This window comes from Rhinolophus sinicus, chromosome 18 (genome assembly GCF_057876585.1).
Source record: "Rhinolophus sinicus isolate RSI-liver-muscle chromosome 18, RSI-T2T, whole genome shotgun sequence".
In the NCBI taxonomy this organism is placed as follows: domain Eukaryota; kingdom Metazoa; phylum Chordata; class Mammalia; order Chiroptera; family Rhinolophidae; genus Rhinolophus; species Rhinolophus sinicus.
The window spans coordinates 41,434,167-41,447,837 of record NC_142518.1 but is presented as its reverse complement, the minus strand read 5'-3'; the positions used below and the strand labels follow the sequence as shown (position 1 = coordinate 41,447,837).

Here is a 13,671-nt window from a genome sequence, read left to right as displayed (position 1 = left end):
AAACTATATTATAAATTAGCTTCACCCGTGGCATTCTCTAAAGAGTGAAGTACACTGTCTAGATTATTGCTAATGAAGTCTATGAATTATATTTAAATTTCTAATTTACTTTAGAGTTTATATATCTGGAATAGTTTTTCATTTCCTTTGCTGAATCTGATGTTTGAGTCTTAGTAACTTAGGCCAGTAGTTTAGGGAAACTACATAATCCATATAATGTGTACTGTAGCACTTCTCCAACTCTCTGTAGGCATACCTTTAGGTATGTTTAAATTCAGTATCTAGATATGTTACTAATAATGTTTAATGAAGGTCACTACAAGTGCATGTTAGTTGGAATTTTTTTGCATCCTTGGTGTAATGCAGGGACTCAGCTCCCGCTCCCCGCCCAAGAACGTAGGATATGGTGAGGACAAAAAGGAACAACAACGGAGCCATGGATGGGGAGTCATAGCACTATATTCTCGCTGGTGGTTGGTCGAGACCCAAAAGCAGACATCCGCCAGTACCCCAACAAGGGGTCTTCCTGCACCCCCATCTCGCTGGGGGCTGGGCAAGTCACAGGAAGTAGGATCAACATGATCCGCAGTGTAATCCACTTGCTAACCACACTTGCTAGCCGTAATCCTAGCGTAGCCATGGCAGTTATATCAGTGGCCAATGACTAACTGGTTATAGCTGATGGCCAACTAGTCACAGCTGACGGCCATCTACTACCTGAACCAGCACCTTTCCACGTGAGGCCGAGAGCCTGGAAACTGCTCTCTGGGACTCTGTCCTTACACTTGGTAATAATAAGTTGGACATAAGATTTGCTTTTTCTGACAAGTGTAGGAAAGGTCCAGGAGAGCAGTTTCCAGGCTCTTGGCCTCACGTGGAAAGATGCTGGCTCGGTTATTAGTTGTCCATCAACGGTAACCAGTTGGCCATTAGTCACTGTTGTTTTGTATATAACTGCGGTGGCTACATTAGCAAGCGCGGATTGTGGATGTTGCAGATTGCAGATAGTGCGGATTGCAGATGGCGCGGATCGTGTGGATCCTACTTCCTGTGCCTCACCCGGCTGCCAGTGAGACTGTGGTACAGGAAGACCCCTTGTTGGGATATTGACAGATATTTGTTTCTTGTGTCTCGACCAGCTGCCATCGAGATTATAGTGGTATGAACCTCCTATCCATGGCTCCTTTGTTGTTCCTTTTTGGCCTCACTATATCCTGCATTCACCTGCTGGGAGCTGAGACCCTGCATTACAACAAGGCAGACTAGTGGTTTAATTAATAGAAAAATTTAAAGAAGATTGTCATTTTGATACAATTAATTTTTACTAATTAAGCGTTCTGTGTCTTGCCTATGATTGGAAGAACTGATAATGAGATACGTATTTTGTTTATTAGGTTGTCTATCAGGAACCTACTAAACCACGCATTTTTTGCTGAGGATACAGGACTGAGGGTGGAGTTAGCAGAGGAAGGTGATTGCTCAGATTCGTCCCTGGCTTTAAGACTCTGGGTTGAAGACCCTAAAAAATTGAAAGGCAAGCACAAAGACAATGAAGCTATTGAATTCAGTTTCAATTTAGAGAAAGATACACCTGAGGAAGTAGCTTATGAAATGGTAAGTGAATCCTGCTGTTTCCCCTGCCCCTTATAGTATCAGGGTTTATTGCTTTCTCTTTCTCATTGTTTGCTTTCTTCTCATTTTCTCCCTTTATTTATTTAAATTGATATTTTCCTATTAAGTGTATCTCTATAGCATAGTATATTAAATCTGTATGTACAGTATAAAGACTGATAAAACACTGCCTTTGTTAAGAAATAGAACGCTACTGCTAGCTTAGAAGCCACCTGTGTGCTCCTTCCAGTTGCATTCCCGTCCCTTATCACCACAGGCAACATCTATTCTGACGTTTGTGTTACTCATTCCTTTGCTTTTCATTATAGTTTACCTAAGTAATATATTGTTTTGAAAACCTGAGTGGCAAGCACACACCCTGCTGCGTAGTGAAGTTACTCTTAGGTGAAGATGCCCAGGAGGGGATGAGCTGAGCAGAGTCTCTCAGTTGTAGTCTGGCTTCAGCTTCCCTGAGAGTTGACCTGGGGAAGTGAGTAGGTGAGGTCACACCTGAGGGAAATACACACACAGCTCACCATAGTCAGGGCACCTGTGGGGCTGTTGTTGAAATGAGTTGTCTGGTAACAAGATGGTTTGACGGGGAGTGGGTGTCATGCAGGAAGGCCTGCGGGGTCTCTGCTCCCGCTCCCCATACAAGAATGCAGGATATGGTGAGGCCAAAAAGGAACACCCACGGAGCCATAGGTAGGGGAGTCATACCACTATATTCTCTCTGGCGGCACTATACTCTCACTGGAGGCTGGATCCACACTGTCCGCAAACCGCCATCCACACTTGCCAGCCCAGCCGCCATCTTCTTGCTAGCCCCCATTCTTTCTCTCTCCTCTCCTTCTCTTTCTCTCTGCTAGCGTAGCCACAGCAGTTATATTGTGGCCAGTGGCTCACTGGTTACAGCTGACGGCCAACTAGCCACAGCTGATGGCCATGCAATCACAGTTGACCATTTACTACCTGAGCCAGCACCTGTCTATATGAGGCCGAGAGCCTGGAAACTACTTTCTGGGGCTCTGCCCCCACAGTGGGTCTCTCTGACTTCTCTACTTCTAATCTCCCCATGACACCCCCCAATAATAGATGACAGCAGATGACTTCTGTGGGGAGGGACGCATGTCCACACTGATCCAGGCACGGCTGCTGCAGTGCTTGGACGGAGGGCTGCAGGAGCTTCGGCGGCACACGGTCGAGGTTAGCCAAGTACAGATCCTCTGAGGCAGGCTCACCTGGGCATTCTGTCCTCAGGTTAAAAAGGATGGGACAGTGACAGTGGGGATCTTGGAGATGAAAGCCTTTAACATATCTGTCTTTCTAGTCACACTGTTCTAATCTGCAATTAGGGTTTCCAGGCGGGAATTCCCACTGGTTCTCAGGAATTTTTTTCACTTTCCTGTTCCCGAATCCCGAGAAAAGTAAGTTGGGAAATCGGGAAAATCAGCTCCTTGAACCAGTAATACCCACAATGGGAAATAAACGTACTACTCACAATGTATGTCTTAGACATTTTTCCTGTTTATCGCTAGGGTTTCTGGGTGGGAATTCCCTCCTGTTCTCAGGAATTTTGTCTGCTTTTCTGTTCCCGAATCCTGAGAAAAGTTGGTCAGGAAATTGGGAAAATCGGCTCCTTGAGCCCAGGTAGTTGGTAGTATCGGCTGTCACTTTGTGGAAATGATTCATTGTGGAGAACAGAAAATAGTTAACATCTCGGGATTCGGGAATGGGAAAGCAAAAAAAATTCCTGAGAACAGGCGAGAATTCCTGCCTGCAAACCCTATCTGCAATGATTACCTTGGCCATCTGGTGCATAACTGTCATCCTGGTATTTCCCTTTACTGTCTTCATAGACTTCTCTGCCTCTTTCCTCTATTGGACTTCATGTTTCCTAAATCCCATGTCTTTCTCTTTCTCGGGTTACCCTTTTGTTTTAGTGGCATACTTCCTCTGCTAGCTTCTTAAGAAAGGGTACATGGGAGGTAAATTCTTTGAGACTTGCATGTATGAAAATGTCTTTCTTCTGTCTTCATATTTAATTGAGTATTTGGCTGCCTAAAGCATTTTAGGTTGGCAATTTTAAAAAAGTAGAGTCATTGATCCATGCTTTTCTAGCTTTTAGTATTGATATTGAGAAGTGCAAGGTTCTGTTTTCTGCATCTTTTGCATGTGATTCATTTTTGTCCTCTTTGAAAGGTTGTAACATCTTCCCTTTCTTCTCATTATAAAGTTTCACAGTGATGTGTCATGATTTGGGTCTGTTTTCATTTACTGTATTGGATACTCAGTGGACCCTTCCACTCTGTCAATTCATATGCTTTAGTTTCTGGGAGATTTCTTGAAGTATTTTATTGATGATTTGTTCCCCTTTGTTTTCTCTTTCTGGAACTGTTATTATTTAGATGTTGGACCTGTTGGACTGTTCCTCCAATGTTTTTATCTTTTTTATTTTCCATCTTATTGTGTTTTTATTCTCCTTTTTGGCAGTATTATCAGCTTTATCTTCTAACCCTTCCATTGAGTTTTTTCATTTCTGCTATCATGTTTTTAATTTCAAGAGTTCCTTTTCATTTTTTGGTCTGTTCCTTTTTTAGAGTAAACATCTCTTATTCTTTGTTTTGGGGATGCAGTATTATTGCATCTCTATGTAACATTAGCAAAGAGAGTGTTTGTGACAATTTTTTTATTGCTGCATAGTCTCTTTTCTCCAAGTTACTGTTTACTCTTTGTTGATTTTGTGCTCCATCTTCTTGTTGGAGGCTTTTCTCATATTTCTGGTAATTCTTGGCTGGCTGTTTGCAATTATTAGTGGGAGACTGTATTAGTTTTCTATTGCTGCCTGACAAATTACTACAAGCTTAGTGTCTTAAAACAAACGCATTTATTATCTCAGTTCTGTAGGTCAGAAGTTCTGGTGGCCTTCGCTGGATTCTCTGCTTAAGGTCTCACAGGCTAAAATCAAGGTGTTGGCAGCCTGTGCTCATGTCTGGAGGCTCAGGGGAGAATCTGCTTTTGGGCTCATCCAGGTTGTTGGCAAAATATAATCCCATGCAGTTGTAAGACTAAGGTCCCCATTTCCTTGCTGGCTGTTTACTGGGGGTCACTTTCAGTTCTTAGAGGCTGCTCTTCAGTCCTTTTACATGCCCCCACTCCATCGTTAAAGTCAGCAATGGCATGTTGAATCCTTCTGGTGTCGCCATCAGGTAAAAGGCTCACCCACATAATCTTTCTACCTTAATGTCAACTGTGCATAGCACAGTGTTATCTCATCATATTCACAGGTTTAAGCATTAGGATGGGACATCTTTCAGGGGGCCATAATAATTTTGCCTACCACAGGGACTAATGAGGTGATTGGACAGTATGATTGCTTGTGTTTGACTTGTTAACTTTGACCTCTACTGTAGGGTATCTTGGTGGGCCATTAATTGGGGAATTTCTTACATCAGTATTTGTAGGTGTTTCTTCTTGGATTGGATTCCTTAGAGAAGCATCTTTAAATGTCCTCCCTGGAGGGTAAAGGTCTGGTTACTGGTATTCTGGTAGCCAAGTGGGGAAGAAGGCTGGAGTTTTGTGCATATGGCTTTCAGCATGCATATGGTCATTTAATCTTGTTCTCCACATGGTGGCCATACCCTTAACTGTGCCCAGTGTTCCATAGTCCAGAGATCCTCTCTTTTACCCTCTCCAGAGAACTCCAGACTTCTTGGGTAGAGAAGAAGGAATCCCCCAAAGGTGGAGAATGAAGGGTAGGGCACAGGGACCTAAATATCTAACTGCTTCTCAAAACCCTTCATTTAATCTTCCTTGTTTTAGTCATCTCTTGACTTTACCCAGTTCTAGACGTACCTGGTACTGCCAGTTCCTGTGTGTTATGAGTAAGTATTCTTCTGTGTAAATGGGAATGAGTCTCAGCTTTCTCTAGTACACCTTTTTCAGGTCTGCTAGGTCAGTTATTGTCATATTAGAAAGAGTCCAAAATATTGTTGCTATTGTCTTTTTCTTATTGTCCCTGTCCTTGTTGGTTTATAACTTAAAAATTCATTTACTGTGGGTTTTTTTTTTAGAGCTTTGGAAGGGAGTGAGATTAAAAATGTGGACTCCATCTAACATTTTAATCATCTTTCAACTACCATGAAATTTCTCCAAGTCTGCAGATTCCCAAAACATGCTTTAAAAAGCAGATTGTAGAACTGACAATGATATACCATGGCACCTCCTCAAGTCTTCTCTGCTACTCAGCCCTGTTCCTGTCAGACAAACCTTTAACTTCTCTTCTGTCACTCTTCTAACGCCAAGTAAGCTGCAGTACTCTGCTATGAGCATACTTTCCTCTGCCTAGAGTGTTCATCTCTAAACTTCATCTACACCTTCCTCTATAGCCTGCAAGTTCCTTTTTTTTTTTGTTCTAATCCAGGTTAGAGTTTACCTTTCTCTGTGATACTTTCTCTACTTCCTCCAGAGAGGCGTGTGCTCCTTTAAGGCTTTTGCAGCAGCACATTTCTACCTCTTAATTTCATTTTAAGTTTAATTTGTATCCACCCCTCACCACCAGATTGTGTGCTCATATAGGACAAAGGACCTATTTAATCATCTGTCTGTCTGGAGTCCATTACTGGGGACGTTGTAGGCACTTAAAGTTGCTGAATGAGGAAACTTTTTTAATCTTTGACATAACTTAATGGCAGTCATAAATGACCTGTAATAAGATTGCATGTACTGAAACATCAAGTTGTTTGTTTAAAGCCAGAAGTATTTCAACAATGCCTGGTAATAGTATTGTTCTTCTTATGCTGATTAAACACTCTGACAGTTATGTATGTCTGATTAAGAAAGAACAGAGAAACTAGCTGTTATTTAATAGCATTTGGAATTTTGGGGCACAAAATAACTCTACTAATTTAAAAAAGGTTAAACTCTTACATTTTAAAGATGTAGTGTGGTTATTATGTTTTCATTTGTAGGTCAAGTCAGGATTCTTCCATGAAAGTGATTCCAAAGCTGTTGCTAAGTCCATTAGAGACCGGGTGACCCTGATAAAAAAGACTAGAGAGAAGAAGCCAACAGGCTGTTCAGAAGATCATAGGGATTCACAGTGCAAGTCTGTGGGGAATGTTCTTCCTCAGCCCCAGAATAAATGTTTGCCCCTTGCTCCTGCTCATCACACTGGGGCTGATTGTGAAGAAACTGAAGTTGAGCAACATGTTCAACAACAGCTTCTACATAGTACATCACAGCAGCACTGCTCCTCTGTTACAGGTAACACAGTTATAATGCATAAAAGCAAACAAATACGTAATTGTATTCCTTTATCTTTAAGTAGTACTTTTGTATTTTTCAAAGCATTCTGTTATCTATCATTTCATCAGTCCTTTTACAAAATCCCTGAACTAGACAAACCAGTTAGTTTTGCTGTTCCGTTAAGTGACTCGTCCAAGGTACTAGTTGCATAAGGGTTATAGTCCTTTTGTTGTTGTTGTTACCATTTTTAATGATCTAATCTAAATCCTTTAATAAAGAAAATTTGGAATTAAGGATATAATTTATTCAAGAAGGAATTTTCTAGATTTTAAGACTCTTTGTATTTTTTATTTTAAATTTTTTTTGCCCTTCCCCCAAGACTCTTTGTATTTTAGACTCAAGTATAACATTTATGTAGTGCCTCTAATTTTTCTACTGTAATACATTCTGTTCTCTAGAAGGACACAGTATTTTCATAGTTATAACTAGTCATTATATAAAGACAGTATTATTTTCTAGCCAGGTTATAGGAGAATGAGAATGAGAATATGACACTTAAATTTTACCTAACAACAAGTGTAGATTAGTTAGGGATATACATGAAATGGCCAGCAAATGGAGTTGATTTTTATGCAATTCTTTGTTTTCAGGTGTGCTTTGCTAAGAAAATTTTAATTATACTATAGTGTCAGCATAGAAAGTTTACATGATCGTTTTTGATTAATTCTGCAATTCACATATTTTATTTGAAGATGTTTTAGGTTGTCAGTATAAAAAAAAATTAAACACCATTTGGACCTTATGCTTCGAGTTTTCACTTCTACCTGTTGCTTATTTTTGTTGTTGTAGGTGACAATTTGTCCGAGGCAGGAGCTGGATCAGTTAAACAGTCAGATACAAGTCAGCCCAGTATAGCCTATTCCTCAGACCAGATGATGGGCTCTCAAATGGTTTCTAACATCTCACAGGCCAAAATAAATGTTCCAGGGAAAATTTATCCATCCCAGCAGCTAGTAGGACATTACCAGCAGATTTCAGGGGTGAGGTGAACTATTATATTTTTAAATACGTAATCAGTATATTTACTGTAAATGGGAAAATTTATCTTTAATCTTTTTTTTTCTTATTTAACAGTTGCAGAAGCAGCCAAAAGTGACTCAACCCCAAATTTTGCCTTTGGTTCAAGGTCAGTCCACTGTTTTGCCTGTACAGGTCCTTGGGCCTCCAGTTGTCTCACACCCCCAAGTTTCCCCATTAACTGTCCAGAAGGTCTCACAGATAAAGGTAAGATAAAGTTTAGAGGCTCTGTATTCAGTTAGACATATTTAACACTTCCTAGACTTTCTTACAAGCAAGGGCTCTCTTTCATAAATTTATCATAATGTATGTAAAAGTTACTGAAAGCTTAAAGTTGTTTTTGTTTTCCTTCACCTAAGACATTCTTCTTGAGGATATGCCTAAGCTAACATTGTGTAACTAGAATCTTGAGACACTGCTTGTATAATTGGAAAAGAAACTAAGAACTCTGTATAAGGATAAAAACGTTTATTTAGGACTTGGATCTCTTGATTTTGGTGATGATGATTTGTTCTTTGAATTGCACTTTTCCAGCCTGGTTTGAATGTGGAAGGATGTCTTTCATAGTTAATTAGAAATAGTGTTTCATAGCCTCTTATAATTTTTAGCACTTTCATCTAAATTCGTAACTTTTTTTGATTCATGGTTATTCCTGTAAGAGAAATAAGTGTTTTTGTCTTTTAGAACTCTCAAAGTCATTGTTAATTCATTTCTGACAAGGAGTAAACAGTCTTTGTTGGAGTTTATATATCAAGACTATATCCTGGTTCTCTAGGTATGGAATCTAGACACATGATTGGGCTTTTTTTTTTTTGCCATCCATTTTTCTTTCCTCAGCCCCACCATCCTGTGTGTGCCTTCTTCCTTTGTGAATGAGATGGTCTGAACTCCTAGGCATTCTCTGTATATGATTTAGTTAGCAGCTGGTGCATCTGTTTCTTGTAAGAGATTGGTATATAGTCTGTCACAGTTCATCAACAAACTTTAATGACTACCAGCTCTGGGGATATAAAGTAAAATAATGGTCCTTGTGGTCGTTGCCCACAAGGAACGCACAGTCTAGTAGGGGAAAGCATACACATACTTGACAAATGCCTGATGCATTTAAAATGTGCTGGGGGTAGATTTAATCTGATAGAGTTTGGCTAGTGTTTGTAGGTGATATGGTATATACTTGTAACTGAGCTCATATTGTGGTTTGATTTGTCTCGAAGACTATAATGCAAAGTGTGTTGAGTGGCTGCTTAAATTAACTTAGGTTCAACCACTTATAAGTATACAAGTATGTGTATTTTTCAATGTGTTCACAAAACTGAAAAAAAAGGTTTTCAAAATTATCATAAAAGTGTTCTTTACCTATTTAAAAATAAAGCCCATAAAGTTATAAAGAAGACAGTGAAAATCAACTGTTATCTGAAAATCAACTGTTATCACTTGTGGAGACAGAGTCCCAGAGAGGCTCTCGGCCTCATGTGGAAAGGTGCTGGCTCGGGTGGTAGAATTAGCCGTCAGCTGTGGCTAATTGACCTTCAACTGTTACCAGTTAGCCAATTAGCCACTGATATAACTGCCGCGGCTGCGCTGGTTGGTGAGTCGAGTTGAGTCGAGAGTGAGTTGGTCGGTTGGCAGGCAGAGAAGCTGACAACAGGTTGCAGGTTGTGTGACTCCAGCCTCTAGTGAGACTATAGTGCCTCCAGTGAGACTGTAGTGGTATGAACTCCCTACCTATGGCTCTGTGGGTGTTCCTTTTAGGCCTCACCATATCCTGCGTTCTTATGTTCTTATGCAGGGAGCGGGAGCAGAGACCCCACAGGCCGCCCTGCACGACAAATGGCAGAGCGAGCAGTGTCTCCCGCACGACCTCACTCCAGCTATAGACAATATATTATTTACATTTTGAGGGTAAAGCCTGTAGATTTGTCTTTTTCTATGTATACATATGTAATTTTTTTTAATCACAAACATTAGATACATTCTATTTTGTAGCCTGCCCTTTTCACCTAATACAGATGTGCCAAAAAAATGCATATACATTTTAAGAAAGGAAAAACCTGTATTAGAATTGTAATAATATATAGCGATAACCAAAGATGAACAGAACTCGTGTATACATTTTGTTTTTGGCACCCCTAGTACTTAGAAGCCACATAAGGAAGCACTTTGACCATTGGGGTCTTTTTATGAGTGTAGTGGTTCAAGTTCTAGAAATTATTGCAGCCAACCTATATTTATTCAGCCAACTTTTTCCTCTTGAGAGAGTTTCTGTGTTCATTTAGCTGTGATATTGAAATCCTTTTGAGCCTTTTCTTGGAACTTTTCCTGTGTGATGTGTAAAGGTGTCAGATTCAGTTACTCTGAATCTCTGCCAGGGTTTGAATGAGGGATGTGGCAATCGCAATAGAAGAATAGAGAAGCCATGAGCAGTATATTGCTGAAACTGGTTTCAGCCCCTTAGAGTATTTGAGTATTCGACTAGCATTTACTCATGGTATTAGGATTTTTATAGGATTAATGGTATTCTATGCCCAGCACCTTTTTGGTAACTTGCTAACATTTTTAGAACATAGCATTATTTTATGTATCATTCTGTCTGCGACTGTCCCATTAAAATGGGCATGGTATATGCATTTATACAGAGGGTGCCAAAAAAAATGTGTACACATTTTAAGAAAGGAAAAAATTGTATTAGAATTATGCTGAGCACCTTTTGTAATTGCAGAAGTCAAACGTGACTTGTGTTCATCTTCTGTTATCAGTATATATAGAGTATTACAATTTTAATAGAGTTTTTTTTCCCTTTCTTAAAATGTATATACATTTTTGGCACCCTCTGTAGTTTGAATTTTCCGTGCGCCAGCAGCAGGAACTGCAGCTGACCTTTGGAGTAGATGGACAAGCCTATGACTTTAGACTTCTCAGTTACTGGATTCCCACAACCAGTCTTGTCTGCAGTTTCTCCTCAGACATTGTCTGCTTCACAAATGACTTTGCAGCATCCAAGAGTCGGTCTTCAACTAGAGCCTGACCCTAGAAATAGGAATCAAGCATTAACAAAATCACCAGATGCCAACCAGACTTCTAGTTTTTTACCAACTAATCATCCTCAAGCTTTGTCGAATCATTCTTCTGCTTAGTATGTGAGTAGTGCACAGAATGTTACTGATACAGCACAGCCCCCTTCTAGTTCCATTACGGGCCACTCAGGGGCCCAACAGCTTTCACAAAAGATACATGCTGTATCCCAGCCATACCCAGTGGTACATCAGCAGTCTATAACTGTAGGTTCTTCAGTGCCTCAAAGCCAGACTGTACATTAGAAAAAGCCTTGTTTCTAAGCCTGTATTCAGCAGCAGCCATTAATTTTACAACCTAAGATTATGGCATCTTTGGGGACAGAGTCCCAGAGAGCAGTTTCCAGGCTCTCGACCTCACATGGAAAGGTGCTGGCTCGGGTAGCAGATGGCCATCAGCTGTGACTAGATGGCCGTCACCTGTAACCACTTAGCCATTAGCTACTGATATAACTGCCGTCGCTGGGCTAGCAGGCGTGGATTGCAGCTAGCAAGTGGGGTTGGTTGGCAGAGAAGTGGACGGCGGATTGCGCATCGTGTGGAGCCTGCTTCCTGTGTCTCCAACCCAGCTGCCAGCGAGACTATAGTGGTGTAAACCCCCCATCCATGGCTCTCTTGGTGTTCCATTTTGGCCTCACCATGTCCTGCGTTCTTCAGTGGGGACCGGGACCAGAGACCCCGCATGACAGCATCACCATGGAAAAAATGTTCAACGGGACTGTATTCTGTGAGAATCTGAAGCTCATGCAAGTTGGCAGTAGCTAAAAGGTGATACTGAAAGTGTGTAATTTAGCCCCTGGAACAGCCATCTTGCTCTGTTCAGCACACTTATCCAAGACCACCTGCAGCACTGCCAACTTCCCACTGAAGGCTGCTGAGCAGCTGCCCTTTGTGATACATTCGTGGGAACAAGCTTCTTAACCATCATAGCCAACTTGCCCAACCCAGATCCCAGCACAGCATGCTTACTCCCTGCCAGCCCAGGAGCACCTTCTTTACACTGTACAACCACTGGGATTACAGCCAGCTTATTCTGTGCGGACTTCTTATCCAGTTTCACCCATGGTTGCCTTATGCAGCCTCACTCCAAAGGCAGCCTGCTTATTCAGTACAACCTCTCATTGATTCACCTTTTCCAGACCAGCCAGCACATATGACCCAAACAGCTTATTCTGTGCAACCCTGCCCCTTATTCAAGACAAACTGCTTACACCATCCAGACAACTGAACAGGCAATCTTCATAATCCATCAAGTATACACAGTAAACACTCCTAATAGCAAGGAAGTACGTATTACAAACTCTGCGGATCAGAAGTTATACTCAGTACTACCTTATATAGCAGAGACTTCTGAACTACAAGCCTATTTAACATAACCCCAAGGTAGTAATTCTTCAACGCTGGAACACAAGACATCTAACATCAACCTTAGATACACAGACACATTCTACTAGCCTTAAAGTCCAGCATTCAGAAACACCAGCCCAATTAGATGTTAGTTTTGGACATTAGCAGCTGTTAACCCAGTCCACTAGCATTACATCGCGGAGGGTTGTGGAAGGATAGCGTCAACACCCTGCACAGATGTCCTTTATTCAGCATGCTTCCTCACAGGCCCAAACCCAGCCCCCAGACTTCTCTGCACAGCTTTCCCAATCACATCTAACAGTGAGCCAGTTTTCTCATTCAGCTTTCATTCAGCATCAGCAGATAACTCATTCATCTCATTGACAAACAGAAAAGCCATCAGTTATCCACTCAAGAAGGTCACGTAAATCAGTAGCAGTCTTTATAGCCAACATGCTGCTTTCCAGCAGCTGGTACCTCATTCACAGGCACCTAAATAAGTTCAGCCATTACCAGGTCTTCCAAAGGCCATTACAAATATGGTCCACATTACTCCTCCTTTCCAAGAATAGTAACAACCAGTAGCAATGAAACACCAATATGTAATACAACCTTTAGAGCAGCCTGAAGAGCTTCAGCCATTAGACAGCAGTCAAACTTTTTCCCTGCAGAAAAACCAAACACAGCACCAGCCAGCATGTATTCAGCAGCATTGTGCTGTCCAGCCACAGTGGCAGCCATGTTCTAGTTTAACACTTGTTTCTGGATCATTAGAAACACAATTACAACGGCAGGCCATCTATCAAAGCTGTGGGATGGCCCTTCCAAATCAGCCATCTTCTTCTGTTCATCTATCAACACTTAGTATTGCAGTACAGGCTTCCACTGCGTTTGAGAACATTTCTGTGTTACAGACACAGCAGCATTTGCAAAGCCAAGAAATTCCAAAGCTAAATCCTCCTGGGGGGAAATAGTGGATGATAGTGATTTTTCTGTAATGTTCAAGTGTCAGGGAGATAGTAGAAATGGCACTCAGCTGGGAGTTACAGTCCATTTCTGGCTCTTTTCCTTACTGGATGGCCTTGATTCAACTTTCTTTGGTGTTTACTTACCTGTAAAGTGAAGGGATTAGACAAGATGATAAAAGTATTTGAGCACCTACTTGGGATATGTCAGTGAATAAAAAACAAAAATACCTTCTGCCACTGAGTTTTGTTGCCTAATTGAGGGAAGACTGTTGATAACCATAATAGAAAGTAAATTATGTAATATGGTACAAGGAGACTGGGGAAATGTAGAGCAGGGTAAGGACGAAAAG

At 41.1% G+C, this 13,671-nt stretch overlaps 1 protein-coding gene across 4 annotated transcripts in view; it reads left to right on the top strand.

The window, feature by feature from the left end:
* The window catches only part of WNK3 (WNK lysine deficient protein kinase 3), a 162,243-nt gene that overhangs the window by 59,295 nt on the left and 89,277 nt on the right, over positions 1–13,671 (top strand). For all 4 annotated transcript variants that reach the window (XM_074323555.2, XM_019710840.3, XM_074323556.2 and 1 more), the window contains exons 7-10: positions 1,395–1,614; positions 6,582–6,876; positions 7,708–7,898; positions 7,993–8,142. In XM_074323555.2, the coding sequence (XP_074179656.2) occupies positions 1,395–1,614; positions 6,582–6,876; positions 7,708–7,898; positions 7,993–8,142 (856 nt within the window). The remainder of the gene's footprint in view (positions 1–1,394; positions 1,615–6,581; positions 6,877–7,707; positions 7,899–7,992; positions 8,143–13,671) is intronic.